The following is a 23357-nucleotide window of genomic DNA, read 5'->3' as shown; positions in this document are numbered from 1 at the left end:
TCGAATTAACTCCGTACCATACTATACTGATATAGTGATAGCATGGCATCAGTACAAGGCTTGGATAGCATGAGGCAATGTATGAGACCCTTTTGCTTCTTATTCTCAAAAAGATTAAGCTGCTACTCTTCTCAGAACAGTGAAGCCCTCCACCTAATGTGGTTTCCACATGCCAGTGAGATTTTGGATGCACTAAAACATTTTACCCAGATGACAACCTCCAACTGTGGAACAGCATAATAGATATCAATCTTCCCTGGAAGATCATTCAATCTTTCCAGAGGATTGAACTATCAACCATCCTCTAAATATGAGACCCTGCTTGTAGAGTAGTACTGGAAATAAAAGAGAAGAACAGAAAAGAAAAGAACAACATTCTCGTAATTATACATTCTTTAGGTACACTAAGAATTCACCCCTGATCCCATTACCGCACTATCGGAGGAAAAAGTCCACCAGAGGGACCTCCATGTTTATCAAATGAGGGACAATAGCAGTTGTGTAATGCAAAATTAGTACTTATTATGTTTCTGGAAGCCATTAACAAAAGAGTTCGAAGGAACAAAATGGCCATCCGTGCAATTTTAAAGAATGTGGGGGGAGAACAGCCTCTCTCTCTCTCTCTAAATCTATCTATCTACCTATCTATCTATCTATGTATTTCTTCTGCTTCATTTCTGCACCTAGGGATCTTTTCTACTAGAAAATGGAAGAGATCCCCTCAAGCGGTCGACTCTGGTCCTCCTTCAAGTCACTTGCATACACTCCATGTACAACAGACATATGCATATTTATGCAACAGATCAGTCTTTCGAGCCACTTCCAAATGCCATGGAAAGGCCACTCCAGTTAGAAATTTGCACTCCATAGAGCATTTTTACCTTCCCCGCAGCGGCGATGAACCTCCCTGATCCTTTCAGCAGACTTGCAGATACCACTGCAGCCCCAATCAAAGGAGGCAACACACGTGTTGCCTGCCTGTGCTTTCCATTCACAATCTGCATAGAATTAGGACCCGAGCATTGATCTTTAGTTTGATGCATACTCAAAAAAATTACATCAATGTTGCATGGTTAGTTTAGCTAGCATGTTTTGTTTAATAAAGGTAGTATAATTAAAAGTATGGAAGTTACATAAGGTCCTGGTATAAGATCCTAGCGACACTATACCAAGGGTCCAAGAGGCATGACAAAGATTCTCTAAAGCAAATAACTATACAGCTGCATTTGGCAAATATAGAGAAACCATCACGGCCCTGGTCATCTGTATCATTTCATCAATAAATCACAAAACACTCGTCAAATATATATTCCCTTCTTCCGCAATTAAAAGTTTCTGGAGATGTCTCAATCCAGTGAATCATTCTTAATCATATTAACTCTGAGGATATAAGCACATAGCTTGCATTCCCCATGGTTTGTTTTGGTTTAAGTTATTTTAACCCTTTTTTCTTACAAAGATGGCTCCAATATTTAAATTCAACATTTAATCCTACTATTTTATTTATTGAGTAATACTAAATCATTTGCTGATAGCATATACTGCCTGAAACAATGACAATTAGCTACGCATTCTATCAGAAACTAAAAACATGCAAAAGGAAGCCAACTAAAAGCTAGGGTACAAGGAAAAAATATAAAATTACATTTGTTAATTGGCTTAATCAACTAAAAGATCTACTAAGCTAAACATTTAATGCTACTGTTAATGTGAAATTCTAAAGTAAGATATTAATATCATTTTCCTTTAATGTCTAAGGAAATTTTGAAGGAAAAAATTAAGCTTATAAAAGTATCTTGGATGTGTTAATTATGTGCAAAAATGGACACACTTTTCTCTCCCCCTGCTAATTTATCTCTCCCTCTATTCCACCAAATTTGTTCAGATTGTGGGCAAATCTTCTCCCTCTCTCTATTGCCAATCCACCCATTCAAGATGATCTATTGGTATCTTCTCGAAATCCTACCATGTCTAGCCTTCCATGCTATTTTTATTTTTAATACCTAACTAGTTTTGGATAATAAACTTACAAACCTACTATAGAGGATTTGAACGCAGAAACTTGTCAACTTTTTACATTTTTATTTATATTTCTTAGATTTGTTCTTTATTTATTATCTTTCTTCTATAACCGACTTTACGAATTCAATTTATTTTTCATAAATCATTTTTTATTTTTATTTATATTTCTTTAATTTGTTATTTATTTTTTAACTTTCTTTTCTAACCAACTTTATTCATTCAATTTATTTTTTCCATGGTTTCATTTTTATTTTATATCATTTTTCCAGTTGCCAGTATGCATAGGAAAAATGAAGTAGAAGGAGAAAAAAAACATGATAACAGATTGCTATGAAACTATGAAACAGGCATTGCTGTTTCATCGAAAGAAAAATAATTTGGAGAAAAAGAAGAAATGTGCATTCCAACATTAAAACTTAGCATGAATCATGTTTAACAGACAGGAATAATTTTGCAGAAAATGTGAAGTTTACCAGGTGGTGTACCGCAACATAGTCTGCGGTCATCAATATGTTCCACATCCAACCCAATAAACCAAGCTCCCAATGAAACGTCCTCATTTGCATACTTGTGAAGCACGTGCCTGAAATGAATGGAACCAATTTGTTTCCTTCAAAGGTTTGACCTTGTATGAGTACACAAAAAAGCTCGAATACATTTAGAACCAATGACATCAGCAGTAAGATATATAGCCACAGAAGATAATGAGTCAAAATATATAAGGTCTAGCTAAAATTCCAGGTAAAAGTTGTCTTACTGGTTAATGGATATGTAAGTAGCCAAATCTTTTGAAATGGCATATAGCTGACCAGTAGCATGTCGGAAATACTTGTTTCCTTCCTCCCCAAATTTCCAGTACTCGGGTTCATGATATCTCACCCCCCTGTCCCATGGACAAAGGCACATATCAAATTTAACATTCTAAATCACTGCTTGCTAGTAAGGCATATCATCTTTTAATGAATGCTTACTTTCGTGCCAGGACGGGACCAGATTTCATGCATCCAATATATACACGAGGCTTTGAACGGTGCCTAGCCAATGTAGCTCCAAGAGTTGCTGCAATGGTTTGGAGATAGAAGATTCAACAAAACAAACAAAGGTTCACTAGCTCTTCATACAAGTACAAAAATTTGTAAGCAGTTCTCTAGAGAGTATAAGGCAGCTTCAGATTAAAACAAGCCCATCCTTTGAGACAAATGGAAATCACATTTTTCAATGACTAATAACTTAAACCTTTAGAACCAAGCAATTAGCCATTGATAACAATTCAGTTGATCAGTGTGCACAGTTTGAGTAAGTTGCCAAGTTTAGGTATGTGCTTTTACATACTATTTGAAAGTGTCGAGCCAGACAGTTGTATTACAACCGTTCAAACTTGTGCCAAACCCATCCAACTGTCAAACTTGGTCAAATTAAAGTGATTGTGTATTGTGTGACCTTAAAAATATGAGTTGAAGATATAGAACATGAAGCTCTAGATCTTGTTCTCAGAGCCCTTAGCCGATGACTATGGAGGTAACAGATAGTTTTCTGGTCCAGACTAAGGACTGGACAACTCAGATTGGCAAATTATCATCATAATGGACCCTAGGCACATGACTGACTTTACCATATAACATCACAAGTCAAATGGATACAAAAATTAGGCTATTGTTAGACAAATACCAGAAAGTGGGAAACAGAAAAGTCATTTACCTATATTTACATGTACATCATCATCAACTTTGATGTAGAAATATGCATCCCACGTAGCAACAGCAGTAGCAAAATATATTTTGGTTTTGGCTGCTAGTTCAAGATATCCTTCAACATGGTCCTACAAAACAAATAAAAAAGAAATAAACATGATATTGTTTATTTGTATATAATGATAGGATTAGTTGCAGATGCAAGCATATTGATGGACAACCATAGGTTCACCAGATATCAGATAAGAGAGATAACAGTTGTTGCAACTTGCAACGAAGTGCGTTCTTGCAAGGAAAATTAGAAAGAAGAAATCTCACCAGCCTCATGAAGTCCCCATGCTTTCTATCTTCAGCTTCAATAGCCTTGTCCAATATACCACCAGATGTTGCACTAGAACCAAAGGAACTTACAATAAGCAGAGAAAAAGTAGAGAAGAATATAAGATATAGAGCATGCACCAGAAAAAGGACAGGATAAATGACTATGAATATCTGCTGCTTCTTTTTCCTTCTTTCCTCTTTCAATTTCCTTTCCTTGAACACATGTTTGCACAATTGCATGTGTGTGTATGGATGAACATGTGGGAAGAGGTTGATGGATGGGTAACCTGATCATAGGATAAAGGGTACTTAATGATCTCCAACACTTCCACCACCCAACCTCCGCCAAATGAAAAAAAAAAAGCCAGTTAATAACCACCCCAACATGCTTACCTGCTTCTCAATTATTCTTCTGTGGGAAGAGGTTATGGATGCGTAACCTGAATATAGGACAGAGTACTTAGTGAAACCCAGCCGTGCCCCACCCCCTGCCCGCACCCCCTCAAAAATAAGAACAATAACAATATAACAACCTGAACATTCTATGCCCGTACACTGTAAACCAGATTGGATATGTAAATCAGATCCTCCTGGATTGGTTTCATTGGAGAATTTGATGTTCGTTGATCCAAAGATTGAGTAACTAGTTTATGTAGCATAACCAGATCCTCCCATATAGGTTTCATTGGAAAATTTGATGTTCGTTGATCTAAAGATTTGAGTGACTAGTTTATGTAGCATAACATATTTTCTCATGCAACATCTGTCAAGTTACACTGTATTCCAGCATACATCTACAAATAGACAAGTATACATAATCACGCACACAAAAAAGGAAGAAACGTAGCACTCTTAGGAGAAAAAGAGCCCAGAATGTCTACTGTCTATGACAAAATTAATGTTCACTGGTACACACCTGTGACCAATTACAAAGCGAATGATGATACCCTTCTCTTCCTCCAGCTTCTTTCTTTTTTCACCTATTTTTGTTATTTATATCAAATGGTCAGATGCAAAATACCAATAACACATCAATAATGTAATAATGAAGAGAAATTCACGTAAAACTCTGAACCTTGAGGTATCCAAGTTGCACGAACAGAATCTCTTCGCTTACGACTGCTAAATGCAGTATTAATTCCTACAACCATAAAATATTTCCGCCTCCCAGTTGGTTCAGCAGCCACTACATTTTCTGGTAATGGAGAACCATTGAGTATAGATTCTTGTGCCGCCCTTGCAGCAGCTAATTCCATTTCTAAGTTTGATATAGTTTTATCAAGTGTCCTACATGTCAAAAGGATTTATCACTCACTATCTTGAAGCTGCTTGTTTCAACTGTTGCGAACTAACTGTTAAAAACCCAGTTTAGATATTAAAATTATCAAAACATAACTAAAGTATAGACCAGCCAAACTTACTGTATAGCATGATGGGTCTTCGAAACTTCCCCTAGAATGTTCTTGGACTGTGGCTTTTCATTAATCTGAAAGACATGGGGAAAAGGAGAGGCACAACCCATAAGCCATCACAACTTAAATATACAACCAAACAACAAACCTGATGATGGTATAATCAGGCCAATGGGAAACACTACAAGAAAATAATACATGACATTTGGTAGTGTTGGTGAAGCCCTTGTAGTCTAAGCACAATAAAACCACAAAGTATGACATACATTCAATGACATGTTCCCAGAAGCAAATTTGAACTGACAATAATAAGTAGATCAATAAATACTCACTGTTTTTGGACTACAATCGCCTGTGACTAAATTCATCTTATTATCTTCGGTTCCGGTTGTCCTGATAATGTCGTTTGCTTCAGGCATCGTCCACATTCTGTTACCAATGTTCAGGATTAACATGAGAAATTATGGTTATACTCAATTGACAAAAAATAGATGTAAAAACTGCTATAATAAGAACAATCCATTATGCATTACAATACAAGCCGATGATGCTAAATGCTTCATAAGAAAAGAAAATGAAACCGTCATTTGCCAAATGGACAAAACATTGCAGCAATACAGACCTTTACATTCACGTAGCAACCAAAAAAAAAAAATGCAGTTCGAGATTCTGAGTGATCCCACACCAACAACACCTTCTAAAAAGCAAAATAGCTCTTGTCAATGTATACCAACAAAAGAAACCTCCGTCACACAAAACCATAAATCCCGTTTTCAAAATTCTCTTTGGCCGACCTGTTGTCACACCAAATCGTCCAAGAAAACCAAAAATTCTCCAACTTTATGGGGGGGGAAAGGCTCGAATTTCCAACTACTGTGCAAAAGAGCATTCGATTTTTACTACAGCAAACATTGCATACACCTGATCTCATAGCTACAAAATGTTGCTGACTTAAACTCTCATAAGCATTAAATAGTTTATGAATCCAAAAAGGCATAGGACAAAAACAAAGATCTGTCCCAATTTTTACACCCACAATGAAAAATTCACAAATTAAATGAAATCCAAAAATCGGTCCCCACGCCAGGATTCCTAAAAATATTAGCAACACCCAGCTTAGAAACCAGCAAAAAATAAAAAGAAAAGCAAACTTCAAATTAAAGAAATCACTTTCCAAACTAAAGGAAACAAAACTTAACAATTGCAACAAGCTAAGATGGGAAGAAATAGATGGACAGATGGGCACCTGTTGGTGAAGAAGAGACCAATGCAGAAGCTCCCAAGGCAAAGCAAAAAGGTCCATTTTTTCGACACCATCTCCTTTGAAGAAATCTCTCCTCCCCCTCCCCCTAATCCTCCTCTGCTCCTGAAACTCATCACCACTGCGCTCTTCTTCCCCTCCCCTCCTATCTTAACACAGCAACAGCCCAAGAATCTCCCCTTCCCCTGCCATCCATCTCAAATCTTCCACCAAAATCTCATCTTTAGCAGAAAAGAACCAGAAAAATAGAGAGAAATGGCGTAATTATAACAAAGTACTGCTCGAATTTAGCAGTAGCGTTTGGGATTTCTGCAACTAATACAGAGAGAGAAATTCCAGAAGGGAGAAGCTTGGGTGGTACAAAAGAAGGAAGAGAGATACAAATTGGATTTTTCCCTGCAAAGACTCCAGCTTTTTAAAGGCTCCTCTCTTCTCTTTATTCTCTTTGGTGTGAAGGGAAGATAAGACCCTCAAACTGTAGAGGAGAGGAAAACGCTTTTGGGTTGCATGTAGGCTACTCAACGAACTATACTTTTTGATTGACGGACGGTTCCAGAGCTACGGCATCAAGGTGGCAGAAGTGCCCCTGTGTGGGGTGGGGCATGGGAGGCTATAGCCTGTTTTATAAAGAGGAGATGGTCACATGGACTTTGGGGGGATTACAGATGGGACCAAGCGCAAGTTTAGGAGTCAATAATGAAGTTCATGATTGCTGCACTTTTTATATTTCTAATATGATCCTAGAGATCATTGTAGGAGGATTCATGAGAATGAAAAGAGAAAATACTGGCTTTGGAATTATGTACTTTGCTTCATTCATGCTCATAATCTTATAGTGCAAATAACATTAATATGTTTATCTTGAAAAGTCTGTAGTCCAATCAAATTATTGATGGCTTTTTAATGTGTTACAGTATCCATGATTTGTGACATCAAACTATTGTTTGCTATGTTTATCTTGTAATTTTATGCTCAATGCTCTAATAGCCTTTTATATTATTTAATCAAGTATAAATACCTAATGTTTCAAATTTTATGATGAAATATGCTCTGAGGCCCAACCTTGATGCTGAAGAAAAGCTCCACTATCATATGTCTTGTTGGAGTTGTTGCTTTACACCAAGCATGCTTTGTATCAATTTTGTAAAGTGCACTAAGTCTCTCATGCCATGTACTGTAGAGATTTTTTACCCTACCGTTCTTAGCAAGTCAGGATTGGCATTTAACTTTTCTATTTGATAAGCCAGCATTAAAACTAGAGGTAAACCTTGGAATCGTAAGGCTATACATTTTCTATGTTGAATGTCTTTAATCTGATTTGCTTTATAAGTCTTGACGCCTTGCACTTTGTATCACAAATGTAGGAGAATTGACATACAATTATTTATAAGAAAAAGTGGCAATAGCCATTTAAGAAACCATAGATGGCAAATGGATTTCATAATAACAATAATAATAGAAGATTAAAGCAATTAACTAGTGATACTATTTGAGTGGTTATCCTCTATAATGCCCATTTTATATTGCAGAGGGTCGTATAGCTATCATGTCATTCACATTGGAGACAGAAGGCGCTCCCTCACCTCATAATGTTTCATATCCACAACTAGCATGATCCTATTCGGATTTCCAAGATGAATGACATAGTGGTTATCCAGGACCGTCCATCTCTCTTAGATGCAAAACACTGTATTAGTCAAGAAAATATCCAATGCAGCAGCATTTAAGTCAATTAAATATTGTAAAGATAAAACCACGCCTTCGTATTCTCAAAGTACAAATAAAAAAATCTCACACAAATAAAGAGTAACAAATTAACAATGACTAATGGGCTTCTCCCGTGGATAACTGTCACCTACGTAAGAAACTTCTCGAGATGTCTATGCTTTGACCCTCATTAATTCCAAATAACGCAAATCCTTTTAAGGTAATCCCAAGAGAAGGCCATTGGGCCTAACTCAACTTAAGAAACCTAGTTGTCTCATGACAAACAGACCACTACTATTAATTAATAACCGTACAGCGCGGGTTGGACGGTAAACGGTGTCCACGAGATGGGAAGGCCAAACTCTTAATAACGACCTCCCAACTAACGCTTCCTTCCGTTGTACGTGGTCAGAACTCAGAAGTCTCCGCTCTCTTGAGCTAGAAGATGGCCATCTTTTATTTCTCCATCCCATTGCCACCCACAACAACAACAACAACAACTACAACAACAATGATAAAATTAAGTTTAGAAAGCAAACCAAAGCAATCTACTACGTAGTGAACAAGTTTTAAATGTGGCTGTATGCAGCAAAGAGAGAAGAAGAGAGTTGGAGAACAAAGGAAGATTAGTGGATAAGAGCCAGAGTTCTTGGGAAAGAATAGAATGAAAGAAATGAATCCAAAAATCTAGCTAGCTTGTATTTAGAAGGAGAAGAAAAACAAGATGTCCTTCTCCATCTCATGCTTTCTCCTTTCCCTATGCTTAACTTGGATTAAATCACTCAACCCATCTCCCTTAGAGAAAGAGAGAGAGAGAGAGAGAGAGAGAGAGAGAGGCCAAAGGGAGGGGATGAGACCACATGTACGGGGGAGAAAGGTATCACATGGGATGCGTGCATCCTTCTCTTTACTTCCTGCCAGGCTTTAGCTCAGGTGAGTGGAGCACCGTCATCGCCTTTGACCTGCGGTGCCACCTCGTAAGCTACACTACAACTATATGACTCAAGTTGCATCAAGTCAGGTCAAGTATTTTGACCGAATTGTTTGGAAATTGGGCTAGCATTTTAAGTTCAAATTAGGTCAAGCTAGAAACATGTCATATTATGGTATAGAGATGCAGATAGGTTAATTGGATCTATGTAGGGGCTGCAATCAGGTTGGGGTCAAGATGGATATGAGTTGGATTTGATGTGGGTTGGATCAAGCATCGATCAACATAAACTTGAATATGATCTATTTATTAAACGGGTCAAAAATTTAAATATAATATTTAATAAATAAGTTTAATCAAGTTAGGGTTAAAAATAGGATTTAAATAGATTGAATAGGTCTATATATATAGGCCGTGCCATGATCCTATATATTCAGTTATTACATAGGTTAAACGGGCCGAGAGTTTAAACTCAACCCAATTTGTTTGATAAACAAATTAGATCAGCACGACGTGTTTATGACCTAGGTTTATTCATGCTGAACCTGGATTTGCTTAAAATGGATTGACCAGTTGTAGGTTGGGTTGGCAAATATGATCATAAACTACCATCCTTAGATCTAGGTATAGATTTGCAATAATTTAAATCAATTAAAATATTAAGTTTGAGAATTGGGCATAGACCTATCACATTAATTTATTTTATTGATTTTGCATTGAGCGAGATCTGCATGTTGCAGGCCAAATATATTACTTATAGATGGACATTATTAGGTTGAATCTTGAGGCATGGACCAAACTAAGTTTGAATGTTTGGTGTACATGCATAAACCTCTTGCATTCATAGTGGCATAAAATTCTTATGTGTGAGTTCTAATTGGTACAGAAGTTTCCCATTCTTTTCAAAAATGATAAGAATCGGTGAATCAGAAACAATTATTAATTATAAAAAAACACATCCAAAACCGGCCACGGGCTACGGTTGAACCATCTTAAAACCTAGCATAACATTGGGCTTAAGCCAGGCAATAGTCAAATGCAACCAAAAATTTTTGGCTCACTATATATATTCCTGTCGAACATAACCATCTAGTATTTGGCATGCATATGAAAGGAGAATGAAAAGCTATTTTCTTCCAATCTCATTACAATTTATTTGTTATCTATATAAACTTATAATCATATTCATGTTGTGGCATGCACAACTATCCTTTATTCTATTCCAAACATGGGAATAGAATTTGCAAAGTTAAAAAAAAAAAAAAGGCAAACGGACAAACTTGAATGGACTTGGACAACGAGATAAAAGAAAAGGCCATACACACAGCAATATATCGGGGGAAAACCCGAGTCATCCCGGAAGATACTGTTTCAAGGGGCGCCCGATGTGAGGAAGCCGCCTCGGCCAGGCGCCCGACCAGAGGGCGCCGGCCAAGCAACGCCCGGGCCGCAGGCGCCCGACTTAAGGCAGCCAGCTCGGCCCGGATCCCGACCAGAGGGCGCCGACCAAGCAACGCCCGGGCCGCAGGCGCCCGACTTAAGGCAGCCAGCTCGGCCCGGATCCCGACCAGAGGGCGCCGGCCAAGCAACGCCCGGGCCGCAGGCGCCCGACTTAAGGCAGCCAGCTCGGCCCGGATCCCGACCAGAGGGCGCCGGACTAGAAGGCGCCGATCAAGTAACGCTCGGGCCGTAGACGCCCGACCTAAGGCAACGAGCTCGGCCCGACGCCCGACCAAAAATGCCGACCAGGCAACACCCGAGCCGCAAGCGCCCGACTTGGGGCGGCCAGCCCCGCTCAGTGCCCGACCGGATGCTAGGTTCCGAAGCATCCTGCCCTAGTGCTCGGCCTCGGCCTGACACCTTTCGGGAGCCTAACTCCAGATATTCAAATCTCACCATATCCTGCTACCGTCGTCAAGCCATTAATGCACATGGCCTTTGCAGGCCTCCGGCACACCCGATCATTAATGCGCGTGGCCTCTGCAGGCCTCCAGTGCACTCAACCATTAATGAACGCGGCGCAAGATGATCTCCGGATCACTCGACCATCAAAGCGTATGGCTTTCTCTGATCACCGGTTCACTCAACAATTAATGCGCTTGTTATCTACGGACCCCAGGCCCTCCACAGCGGGCGGTTGAACCACTCCACCAGGTCCGATCAACCACGACAATTCGCTGACTCCGGTCTGATCCGGTCTCATCCCCCACGACGCCATTAATGAACATGATCGTGCTCAATTATCACAAAGAGGACAATCTGCCTTGTCACCTCCCAGGTAATATAATATTCCTCTATAAAAGGGAACCCCTGGAGAGGGGGAGGGGGACACGACAACAACAGAAAATCAAAAGAGAGAAGCATTCTCCTCTTTTTCTCCCACTTACTGCTTCCCTTCTGACTTAAGCATCGGAGGGCCGGCGCCGGGAATCCCGGCCACCGGCTTCTTGCAGGTCCTCCGGAGGACGCCACCAGCCGACGTACCGCCATCCACCGTTCCAGCAGCAGGAGCTCCTCCCTCCTCAGCCGACGGTCGCCCCCGGGTCCAATTTCCAGCAACACAATACAATAGTGCAGCCACAAGCAGTTTCTTCCTCTAAACATATATTTAAAACAATAGTGCACCAGAACTTGATTTAATTATTCTTTCTCAATTTCTCTCCCATAAAAAAGAAAAAAAAGGATAACGTTTGGAAAAAAAAGTAGGCATGCGATCATTCTTTCCGAAATTTGTATATCAGCGTCATCCATCATAGCGAACCCACCTTTGAAAAGGATAACGTTGGGTGGCAACCAACTTGGCATGTAAGTTTTACCCACATTCATGGTACGAGGTGTGCCCCTGAACCCGCTGTACCAAACTGATCCTTGAGCCCATCAAACATGCGCCCATGGAGTCCAAAAATCCTTAATCTGTACTTCCCTAACACTTTAATAAAGAGCAGGTTTTGTTTTACTATTGATGCTGTTTGGAACACCTGGTTTTGGTGGGCTCGCTCGCTTTGCTGGAGGCTTGTTTATCCATCTCCCTTTGTTATAGTCGCCAAGTGTGGATACAGTGGACTACATCTGAACTTGGCCACTTTTGTTAAAATCAAATATGAGCCCAACATGTAAAATTTTTTAATAATAGAAATAATGAATGTGGAGACAGGGGTTCGAACTCAGAATCTTTACTCTAATACTATGTTGAAATCACCACTTGTCCCAAAAGCTTAAACTCATAAGATGAGGTAGATTTATTTATATATTTTATATTTTCTTACACTCTCACATGTGAGGGAGAGTGTAAGAAAAGCTTAAGTTTGTAGGACAAATCCGTCCTACATGTGAGGAGGAGTGTAAGAAAATATAAAGTATATAAATAAATCTATCTCATCTTATGAGCTTAAGCTTTTAGGATAATTAGTGATTTCAATAACCTTTTTCATGCATAACACTAGTTTGGCTCGCAAAAAATATTTTTTATTAAAATATTTTTTCTATAAAATTGATGTTTGAATATATAATATCTAAAAAATAATTTTTATATATCTAGTTGATGATAGAAGAATCATACATTTCAATATAGTTTATGTTTAGTTAAGTATTTATTTTTTTGAAAAAAATTGTATAAAATATTTATTATATCCTTAATAAAGAAAAAGATCTTATCACATTCTATCTAAAAGATCAATGGTATTTTTGAAAAAAAATTACTTACCCCAATTTCCATCCGATTGGAATTAGAATTTTTCATATTCTACCCGTTTTTCTTTTCTATGTAATATGAGAATTTTATTCTCATAAAAAAACTATTTTTTTGTTACTCTCATTTAAAAACTCCAACTAAATATAATTTTCTTTTATTTTTTTGTTGATCACACTTTTTTTTTCTTTTTTTTTTCCTGTGAATCAAACTAGTTCTACAATATTTTCTAGATGTAAGTTGGTGTGAAAGTGCAACAATTGTGGGCTAAAGCTACGAATTCCGAACTGATTTTGTCCTCTAAGTAGGGACCTTTTTGGTTCCTGTCGCCTCGGGAGCAATTTCCTTTTGTGGGTTGGTGATGCTTGTTGGATCGCTGTTTTGTCCTCATTGTTACTTAAATTAATCCTCAGCAACCATTTGATTTGGTACGGGATCAAGTTGGCTATAGTGGGCCTGTTGGACTAAGGTACAACCAAGATCTCACACACTCTGAGCCCACCTAGACTTATGTATATATAGGTAGGTCCTATATCTAGATTTCTAGATTTCATTCTCCAGTTGACTCAAATTTACATTTAACAGACATGATAAGACACAAACAACTATTTCATGAAAATATCAAAAGAACATTGACCTAAACAATCATCTTGTAAAAAAATAAGTTATGGTCTGAGCCTAAATCGATATGGATTGCTTAGGCCCCGTTTGAGGGAGCTTTTGGAAGGCTAAAAAGCACTTTGTGGCCCTTCAAAAACACTTTTAGATGAAATAGGAGTATTTGATAAAAATTTCGGAAAGCTGTTTTAGGTTTTCCAGAAAGCTAAAAACAGCTTTTTGGAAGAAGCTCCATTTTGGAGCTTTCCGTAAAAGTACTTTTAGGACCGGTCGGAAAGCTATTTTTTTACCAAAATACCCTGATAAAATATAACAATTACACAAAATGTTCCTTTAATAAGTGTTTAACCAATTTTATCACATAGCTAGAAAATTTGTTATATTATAAAAAATAAATTTATGCTAATAATTATAATATTTTATATCTTTATTATTGTATTTACTATAAATATTATATTATATTAAATTATATCATAATATATTGATATGTTATGTTAAATAATTTCATATTATATTAAATTATTATGCTATAGTATGTAATATTATATTACTATATTATAATAATATTATATTACATTACGGTAATAATATACTATATCATATATTTATGCATTAATATATATTATATTTTATTATGTCATGTTATCTAATACTATGTAATGTTTTTTGTAGTCATTTTGTCATACCAAAAGTACTTTCTTAGTTTATTTACCAAACATATGTTAAAATGGCTCAACATTTTAGAAATATAGTTACCAAATAGCAAACAATTTTTTATAAAAACTCTATTTCAGAAAGCTCTATTTTTAAAAACTCTACTGCCAGCAGCTCTCCCAAATGGGGCCTTAGATTGTATGACCATTAGATAAATTATGAAAATAGAGGTGTTACGCAGCCAAGTTAGAGTCGAGCAATTTAGATTGTGTTGTCATCTGCATATTGCATTACACATATGCAATTGTAAGAGCCATGAGCAAATATTAAGCGGAGAGCATATCCTTTCAATGAAACAAATTGGCAATTTGATTGTCTTCGAAGCTTTGCAGCTGAATCATAGTGCACAAAAATTGGACAAGGAACATTTTTTAACCAGAGACAGAGGACTTCAGAAGGGTAGAGTGGATCTTGGCTATACTTACACTAGAGTGGCAGCAAGGAGCAATGTGAAGGTGTGAGAGGAGCCGAGCTTCACCTGCGTCGTTAAGACGATGAAGTATAATTGTAAAGTGCTAATTAAGCCAGGACAAAATTAAGACAAAAGAAGGAAAAGTAAAGCTAAAATATTAGAAAATGATGGTGAAAGCTCAAAGGGAACAACAACATTCAAGAGAGACCGTAAGATGGCGTCCACAAAAACAATACCATTGTCTTTGCTCTCCCTGAAAAGAAGAAAGTAATAGAAAAAGGTTGTGGAAGATAAATGCGTACAGAAGTGGTTCCTTTAGTTCCTATACTGATAGGGCTAAGCTAGGTTGTTGACACCAGTACATGGTTAATCCTAGAAATAACTAAAAGAGCTTTGCTAATTTGGTGTTTATGCTGTTGAAGATCATCACTGCTACTTTCTTGTGTTGCACATTTCATCACTTCCACTAAATCTCTTAGCATTTTGAAAACTTTTTGTTTTTGAGGTGTTACTGTAATGTAGTTTTCAATTGCTATGCATCCCCTAGCTTTCCCACATCCAATGCTTATGCCATTGGAGATCAGCACTTTACACTTTTTTGTTGTTGCACATTTCATCACTTCTACTAAATATCTTAGCATTTGACCTTTTTTTTTGTGTTGGAGATGTTACTGAGGTATAGTGTTCTATTGCTATATATCCCCCCAGCTTTGCCAACTCCCATGCTCATGCTGTTGAAGTTCATATTTGTAACTTTCTTGTTGCTGCACAATTCATCACTTCAACTAAATCTCTTAGAATTTGGAAGTATTATGTGTTGGAGGTGCTACTGCAGCATAGTTTTCTATTGCTATATATCCCCATCTTCAATGAAGTTCAATATCATTAACATGTAGCCGGTTTTACAGTTTAATGTGGCTTAGATCCACCACAAAATGGAAACTAGGTTTCCATCTCAGGCCACCGTTTATTGCAGCATGAAGAATCGAAGCTTGCTGCTGTACAAAGATAATTTTAGAAGTTAGTTGGTAGTTAGGAATTCGTTTTTCTTTTTGTTAGGCCGGTTGTGTGTTTGTTGCGTATTTGTTATTTTTGCTGGAAAGTTTGTTAGGCCGGTTGCTGATATATTCTTTTCCTTTGCTTTGTAATTCATTCGATTGATTCAATGGAAATTTGGGCATTCTCTCCATGACTTGAACATAGCTTTTCTTCCTTCTCCTTCCTCTGTTATCACATCTGTTTTTTCTTTTTTCTTTTTACATGGTATCAGAGCACGTTTAAGAGCTGAGAATCATGGCAACCGATTCATATACCAACAATCATTCTTTGCGTTTCTTAAATTTCAATGACCTCACCAACCCTTATCGTTTGGATAATGGTGATAACCCAGCAGTCATTTTAGTGACCGATCTCTTAACCACTGAGAATTATGTTCCTTGGTCCAGGGCTATGTGTAGAGCTTTTAGGGTCAAGAACAAAATTGGTTTGGTCAATGGAGACTTTCAGAGACCTACGAATCCAGAGGATCCACTGCTGGATGCTTGGGAACGATGCAATGATCTGGTCGTCTCTTGGATTCAGAACTCGGTTAGCAGCCTAGTAAAATCAACTCTCATTTTCGTAGATGATGCTCGGGAGTTGTGAATAGAGCTACAAGATAGGTATTCACAGCAAAATGGCCCTAGAATCTTTCAATTAAAGAAAACTTTGGCTAGTCTGATGCATGACCAAAATTCAGTTAGTGTTTACTATGGTAGACTTAAGACTTTGTGGGATGAACTCTCTGTGTATTATCCAATTTCTGAATATGATTGAGGAAAACTAAAGGTTCTTTTGGACCGATATCAAAGAGATTGCATGATTCAATTCTTAATGGGGTTAAATGATGTTTATACTAATGTGAGAGACCAGATTATGTTGCTTGATCCTTTGCCTCCTATCAACAAGGTTTTTTCCTTGATTGAACAGCAAGAGAGGCAACACCAAATGGTTTCCCAAGCTCCTACATCTGACTCTATGGCACTTTTTAATCGGAAGAGTTATGTTAATCCCAAATCTGCTGTGAAACATGCTACTAATGCCGAATAAAATAGGCCTTATTGTACTTATTGTAAAGTTTCAGGATACTTGTTTGAAAATTGTTTTAAGCCAGGAAATGTTGAAGCTCCAATTTGCACTCATTATTGCAATATGACTAGGCATGTATGTAATGGAGAAGTGTTACAAACTTCATGGATATCCCCCTGGGCACAAGCTCCATGCCAAGTCCAAGAACACTGAAGTTTTTGCAAACTCAGTGTGTAGTGATCAAGAAGAAGATAATGAAGCTAAAGTGGCTTTGACCAAAGGGCAATATCAGCAACGATTGGCTCTTCTTCACCAAAAGGATACTTCACCAACTCCACACTCTGTCAATAACGTACAAGCCATCTTCAAACTAGCAGCAGGTCCTTCAAATTCCTCCAAGATTTTTGGTATTTCTACTTGTTTTTTAGTTTATACTCATAAGTCTTCTAATATTGCTAACACTCCCTGGATCATTGACACGGGTGCAACGGATCACATGATTTGTTGCACCTCATTCTTTACCACAGTAATTGTACAGGTCTCCTACACTGTGAAATTGCCAAATAGCAGTGATGTTCCAGTGACACACATTGGTGTTGTCCAAATTTTAGAAACTTTGGTCTTGACAGATGTTCTTTGTGTACCTTCTTTCACCTTTAATTTGTTATCAGCCAAAAAAATTGCCGATTCACTTACATGTTGTGTTGTTTGTTTCTCCGATTCTTGCTTCATTCAGGACCTTGCATCTTGGATAACGATTGGGATGGGTGAAGTTTAGCATGGCCTCTATCACCTCTTGCAGGCTGTTGTTGCTCCTTCAACTCTTTCCAACAAACTTTCAAAGCTTTTTAATAGGAATATTTTTGCCTCTGCTACTGTCATAGATAGCTTATCTGTTTCTAGTCTTTGACATTTTCGCCTAGGCCATTTTTCTCATTCTAGATTAAAGTTAATGGATGATCCAATTGTCAGAAACAATATTGATTATGACAATGAAATACCTTGTTCTATTGTCCTCTTGCCAAGCAAAATCATTTTTCTTTTCCTCTTAGTGATCATAGATCATCATGTTTTTTTGAATTAGTGCACTGTGACATATGGTGACCTTGTTCCACTACTGCATATGATAGTTCAAAGTACTTGCTTACCATAGTTGATGATTTTTTCACGAGTACTTGGATGTATCTTCTCAAGGCCATATTTGGAACTAGGTAATGTATAGAGTCATTTAATAATCTTGTTGAAACTCAGTTTGGGGCTAGAATCAAAATCCTTAGAAGCGATAATGGAGGAGAGTTCCAAATTACAGATTTTTTTGCTAGTAAAGGTATTATTCACCAAAGAAGTTGTGTGGAGACCCCACAACAAAATGGGGTCGTTAAGAGAAAACATAGGCACCTTTTGAATGTAGCTCGTGCTTTGAAGTTTCAATCAAGTATTCCCCTCAAATACTAGAATACTTGTGTCTTAACTACAGCCTATTTGAACAACAGAACTCCTACACCTTTGTTGGATAACAAAACCCCTTATGAGCTTCTTTTTAACACTAAACCAACCTACAACCATTTAAGAGTTTTTGGATGTCTTTACTTTGCCACCACTCTGTCTCAAGGCTGAAAGAAGTTTGATCCCAGAGGAAAAAAATGTGTTTTTCTTGGATATCCTTTTGAAGTTAAAGAGTATAAGTTGTTAGACCTTGATAGTCACAATATTTTCCTATCTCATGATGTTGTGTTTCACGAATCTCTTTTCCCTTTTCAAAACAATCCTCAATTTCTCTTTTCCTCTGAACATAACGCTCCCTTCTCTCGGCCTTCATATGACCATATTGATCACTCCATATCTACCCCACAGCATTCTGAATTCCTAGAAATTAATGCTCCAGTTGATCAACCTCATTCCACATCTACTACTACAGACATTTTTGCATTAGACTCTCCTGCAGCACCTCTTCATTTTCAATTTGACCCTTCTTCATCATCTCCTGCTTTTGATAGCAACCCCCACTCAGAACCTCATTCTTCTACTTTAGTTCCACCTGCATCTAATTCTCCTACTCTTCGCAGGTCTCTTAAAGCCAGATGGGCACCTCAGTACTTACAAGAATTTCATTGTGAGCAGGCCATGCTTAACTCTCCAACTCAGTCTTTGCCTAAGGTGCCAACACACACACACACACACACACCAGGTACTTTCTTTCCTCTCTCTAATTGTCTGTCATACCAGAGACTTTCTCCACCTTTTCAAGCCTTTTCCTCTTCCATTTCCAGTCATGTTGAACCTACCACTTACAAATAAACTATGAAAGATCCTAAATGGTGCCAAGCAATGGAGACTGAGTTACTGGCTTTGGAAGCAAATAATACCTGAAAATTAACCGACCTGCCACCTGGTAAAACTGCTATAGATTGTCGATATGTCTATAAAGTGAAGTATAACTCTGATGGCACTATAGAAAGGCATAAAGCCAGGCTGGTAGCTAAAGGGTATACACAACAAGAAGGAATTGACTATAATGAGACCTTTTCTCCCGTTGCTAAGATAGTGAGTGCGAGATGTTTACTATCTATTGCTATTGTTAAGGGCTGGTTTTTGCATCAATTTGATGTACACAATGCTTTTCTTCATGAAGACTTGCAAGAAGAAATTTATATGCACAAGCCACCCGGTTACAACAAAGGAGGTCCTCATCAGGTGTGCAAGTTGCTTAAAAGCTTGTATGGGCTTAAACAAGCTTCAAGGCACTGGTATTCAAAATTCTCTACTTCTCTCATTGATTTTGGCTTCCAACAATCAAAGGTTGACTATAGTTTGTTTACCATGAGCACTGTCAACTCTTTTACAGCCTTTTTTGTTTATGTCGATGATATTGTAGTTGCCAGCAACTCCATGACTTCAGTCACTGCCCTTAAAGACTTTTTGCATCATAAGTTCAAAATCAAAGACCTTGGTTCACTGTGGTATTTCCTTGGCATTAAAGTGGCAAGATCTACTAAGGGCATTTACATTTGCCAACACAAGTATACTTTAGACATCTTAGCTGATTCAGGCACTCTTGGTTCTAGGCCTGCTAAGATTCCTATGGACTAGAATGTTAAGTTCAGTAAAGAGGCAGGGCAACTTTTGGCTGATCCTATCATTTTCAGACGGCTCATTGGAAGGCTGCTGTATTTAACACTCACTTGCCCTGACCTTAGTTATAGTATTTAGATCTTGAGCCAATTCATGGATAAGTCAACTGATGTTCACTTGGTTGCAGCACACAAGCTTCTTACATATATCAAAGCTTCTCCGGGTCATGAACTTTTCTTTTCTACTGGTTCTTTTCTAGAACTGCGAGCTTATTGTGATTCAGACTGGGCTTCTTGTCTTGACACTTGCAGGTCCGTGACAGACTATTGCATTTTGTTGGGTGATTCACTTGTCTCTTGGCAATCAAAAAACAGACTATAGTTTCTCGCTCCTCAGCCGAAGCAGAATATCGTGCAATGGCCACCACTTGCTCGGAACTCACATGGCTAAGATATATCTTAACTGATCTGCAAGTTTCTCATCCATAAGTAGTGTTGCCCAGAGATGGTCACCCAAGAGGGGGGTGAATTGGGTGTTTTAAAACTTTTTGTCCAATTAAAAATAAAACACACAAATGTATGAGCTAAAGTAAAAATAGAGGTATGAAAACAGACAATCGCAAACACAAGATTTTATAGTGGTTCGGAGCTTCCACTGCTCCTACATCCACTCCCCAAAGCACCTTTGGAAATTTTCACTATAATCCAAGATTACAGTTCGGTAGTTTTGCGAGTGCACTACCCAACTCGTTGTTTTACACCGGGCTAACAACGAACCCTACAACCCCCAATTTCACCTAGGCTTGGGACGCCTTTCCCTTGTTCCAAGTCCCTTGACTGGAACAAGCACAATAATGAAAAGTTTTACAAGGATTCAAAAGCTCTTAAGAAGCAAATAAAACAGTGAGAAATAATAAAACCCGGAAGAACCCTTTTAGCCGTTGGAAGCGTGGGAAGTGGTGGTTCTTCCGATGTGGATTGCGTTGGCTTGAATGTGAGCTTTGAATGCCGAGCGGGAGAGAGTAGTTGAGCACGAAATCAGTTGGAAAGCTTGAAGGCACTTGATTTCTTCACTTGAATGCACTAACTCCCTTGAACCTCTTTTTCTTTCTTCTCTCTTGAATGATCTTATGTTAGGTTGGTGAGAAGTTGTTGGAAGGCACTTAAGAGCTCCCTTTTATAGCCCAAAAAGTAAATATAGCCGTTAGACACAAAGAAAGAAACGTTTGAAATTCAAACAAACCTGCAAAAAGGTGTCAGTCGCGTCCCAGGTGCTCCGGAGACGTCTCCGCTTCAACGCGAGACGTCTCGGCTGTAAGATTTTTCTTTTGACGTTGTTTGGGGTCGACTCGGCGCTTTACGGGGACGACTCTGATGATGAACCGTTTGAATGCTTATTTTTCTGTTTTTCTTAGAGGGTCGCCTCGGCACTTTACGGGGACGTCTCGGGATGTTTGCACTTTTTGCATGGGGACGACTCCGCTGCCTCGGGGACGACTCCGCTGTTTTATCTTCGAAAAACAAGTCCTCTGGAATTCTCTGAGAGAGTCGACTCCGCTTTTTCAGGGGACGTCTCCGCTGCCTTATCATCGAAAAAGACATCCTCTGGAATACCCTGAGAGTGTCGACTCCGCTACCTCGGGGACGACTCCAGAAGTCTGCTTTTTACTCGCGGGGACGACTCCGCGTCCTGTGGAGACGACTCGCGCGCATCCCTTGAAATCGGCCTTTCTGCCGCCTCTGAGAGAGTCGACTCCGCCTCTGAGAGAGTCGACTCCGACCCTGCGAGACGCCTCGCCAGGTGCCGGGGACGTCTCCAGACGTGCCAGTTCTTCCTGTTTGTGCCAGAGACGTCTCTGAGACAACCTGGAGACGTCTCGGCTGTCCCTGATCTATTTTCTTCAACTAAAAAATTCTTCAATAAATCCTTAAAAATTATGGAAACTTGCCTAGACATTTCTTAACAATATTATTAATTAATCACCTAAAATTCTCAAATAAATTGTTAAGATAAATGGAATTATACTCTAGTGTTTTGTATTCATCAAAATCCATTAGGGGGTCAACAAGTAGCTACTCTTTACTGTGATAATCAGGCTGCTCTTCATATAGCAACCAATCCGATGTTTCACGAACGCACGAAACACATTGAACTTGACTGCCATTTGATACAGGACAAGATACAAGAGGGCTATATTCAGACATCTCACATTGCCACTTCTTCCCAACTGGCTGACATTTTTACTAAAGCTCTATGATCTCATGTTTTCTTAACTCATGTCTCCAAGCTAGGAATAGACAACATCTATTCTCCATCTGCAGGGGGGTATTGTAGCATGAAGAATCGAAGCTTGCTGCTGTATAAAGATAATTTTAGAAGAAGTTAGTTGGTAGTTAGGAATTCATTTTTCTTTTTGTTAGGCCAGTTGTGTGTTTGTTACGTGTTTGTTATTTTTGCTGGGTAGTTTGTTAGGCCGGTTGTTGATATATTCTTTTTCTTTGCTTTGTAATTCATTCGGTTGATTCAATGGGAATTTGGGCATTCTCTTCATGACTTGAACACAGCTTTTCTTCCTTCTTCTTCCTCTGTTATCACATCTATTCTTTCTTTCTTTTTTTTTACCTTGTTGCATACATGGCATATTTTGAGATTTGGAAGTACCATCATGGTTATGCGAACGTCGTGAAAATTGGCATTTCTAAATTGCAATGCCCGCCATGTATGACAAATAGGTTGAAACTGAATTTCCAACTTGTAGTGGACCTAAACCACTCTTTGTAGTTTGTATTAAATTTTTACAGTATCTTAGCTTGGATTATCCTCTTAGATATTGATGGTTGCTTGCAAAGTGCCTATAATCAACAAATGCTATTGTGGAAAACTGCTACTTAAGTACAACTTATATGTGGCTTGTCATATGGATTAGAGATATCGGGGTTTATGCAATTAATATAATTTTGTATTCCATAATTCAAATCAGAACTCAGAAGCACGTGCTAAGGTTTGAAAGTAATTTCATTTTGTATGGATTTTTCAATCGAAGGATGCAGCAAATTGCCAATAATCGAAAAATCTGCATTGATATGAACTTTTTGTGAGGTAGTATGTTTGACCTAGTTGGCAAAATGGAACTAAAACTGTTGACTAAATGATAATAATCAAGCAAGCGAATTTGGAGATATGTACATAACCTTTTCTTATCTGCCTTTGCCTTCGTATAAAACTTATAATTTTAAAACTAAAAAAATAATTAAATATCCATTTATAGAACTATAGATACTTCTTTGTTGACCTATTTTATTTAAAAAAAAAAACTAGGTTCGATCGACTGTATATCTGGAGATTATGCACGAAATTTTATGTATTTTATCCAAAAAAAATTGTGTAATTCTGGGTTCAATTTAAGAACCTTCCTGACATATTCCATCTAAACTAGAAAAA

The 23357-nt window shown here is 38.2% G+C and overlaps 1 protein-coding gene across 1 annotated transcript; it reads right to left on the bottom strand.

The window, feature by feature from the left end:
* Positions 1 to 362: 362 nt before the first annotated feature.
* On the bottom strand, positions 363 to 7305 carry LOC103720491 (probable beta-1,3-galactosyltransferase 2). The gene is made up of 11 exons (XM_008810209.4): positions 6693 to 7305; positions 5779 to 5875; positions 5456 to 5520; positions 5110 to 5321; positions 4951 to 5014; positions 4032 to 4104; positions 3721 to 3841; positions 2994 to 3081; positions 2780 to 2905; positions 2496 to 2605; positions 363 to 998 (listed from the first exon to the last, which is right to left on the bottom strand). The coding sequence occupies exons 1-11, from the start codon at positions 6821 to 6823 to the stop codon at positions 850 to 852; spliced, it is 1236 nt and encodes a 411-aa protein (XP_008808431.4). The 5' UTR covers positions 6824 to 7305; the 3' UTR covers positions 363 to 849.
* Between the last annotated feature and the right edge of the window lie 16052 nt (positions 7306 to 23357).

The sequence above is a fragment of the Phoenix dactylifera genome, chromosome 11, assembly GCF_009389715.1.
Source record: "Phoenix dactylifera cultivar Barhee BC4 chromosome 11, palm_55x_up_171113_PBpolish2nd_filt_p, whole genome shotgun sequence".
NCBI classification, from domain to species: domain Eukaryota; kingdom Viridiplantae; phylum Streptophyta; class Magnoliopsida; order Arecales; family Arecaceae; genus Phoenix; species Phoenix dactylifera.
The sequence above is the reverse complement of the archived record's forward strand: the minus strand, read 5'-3'. Positions and strand labels throughout refer to the sequence as shown.

Bases quoted from the DNA above. Each gene is read 5' to 3' on its own strand.
- LOC103720491 (XM_008810209.4), bottom strand. From the start codon at position 6,823: ATGAGTTTCAGGAGCAGAGGAGGATTAGGGGGAGGGGGAGGAGAGATT. The intron at 5,521-5,778 runs GTGAGTATTTAT...CATGTCTTTCAG, and splicing joins GCGATTGTAGTCCAAAAACA to ATTAATGAAAAGCCACAGTC. The intron at 3,842-4,031 runs GTGAGATTTCTT...TTTGTTTTGTAG, and splicing joins ATGGGGACTTCATGAGGCTG to GACCATGTTGAAGGATATCT.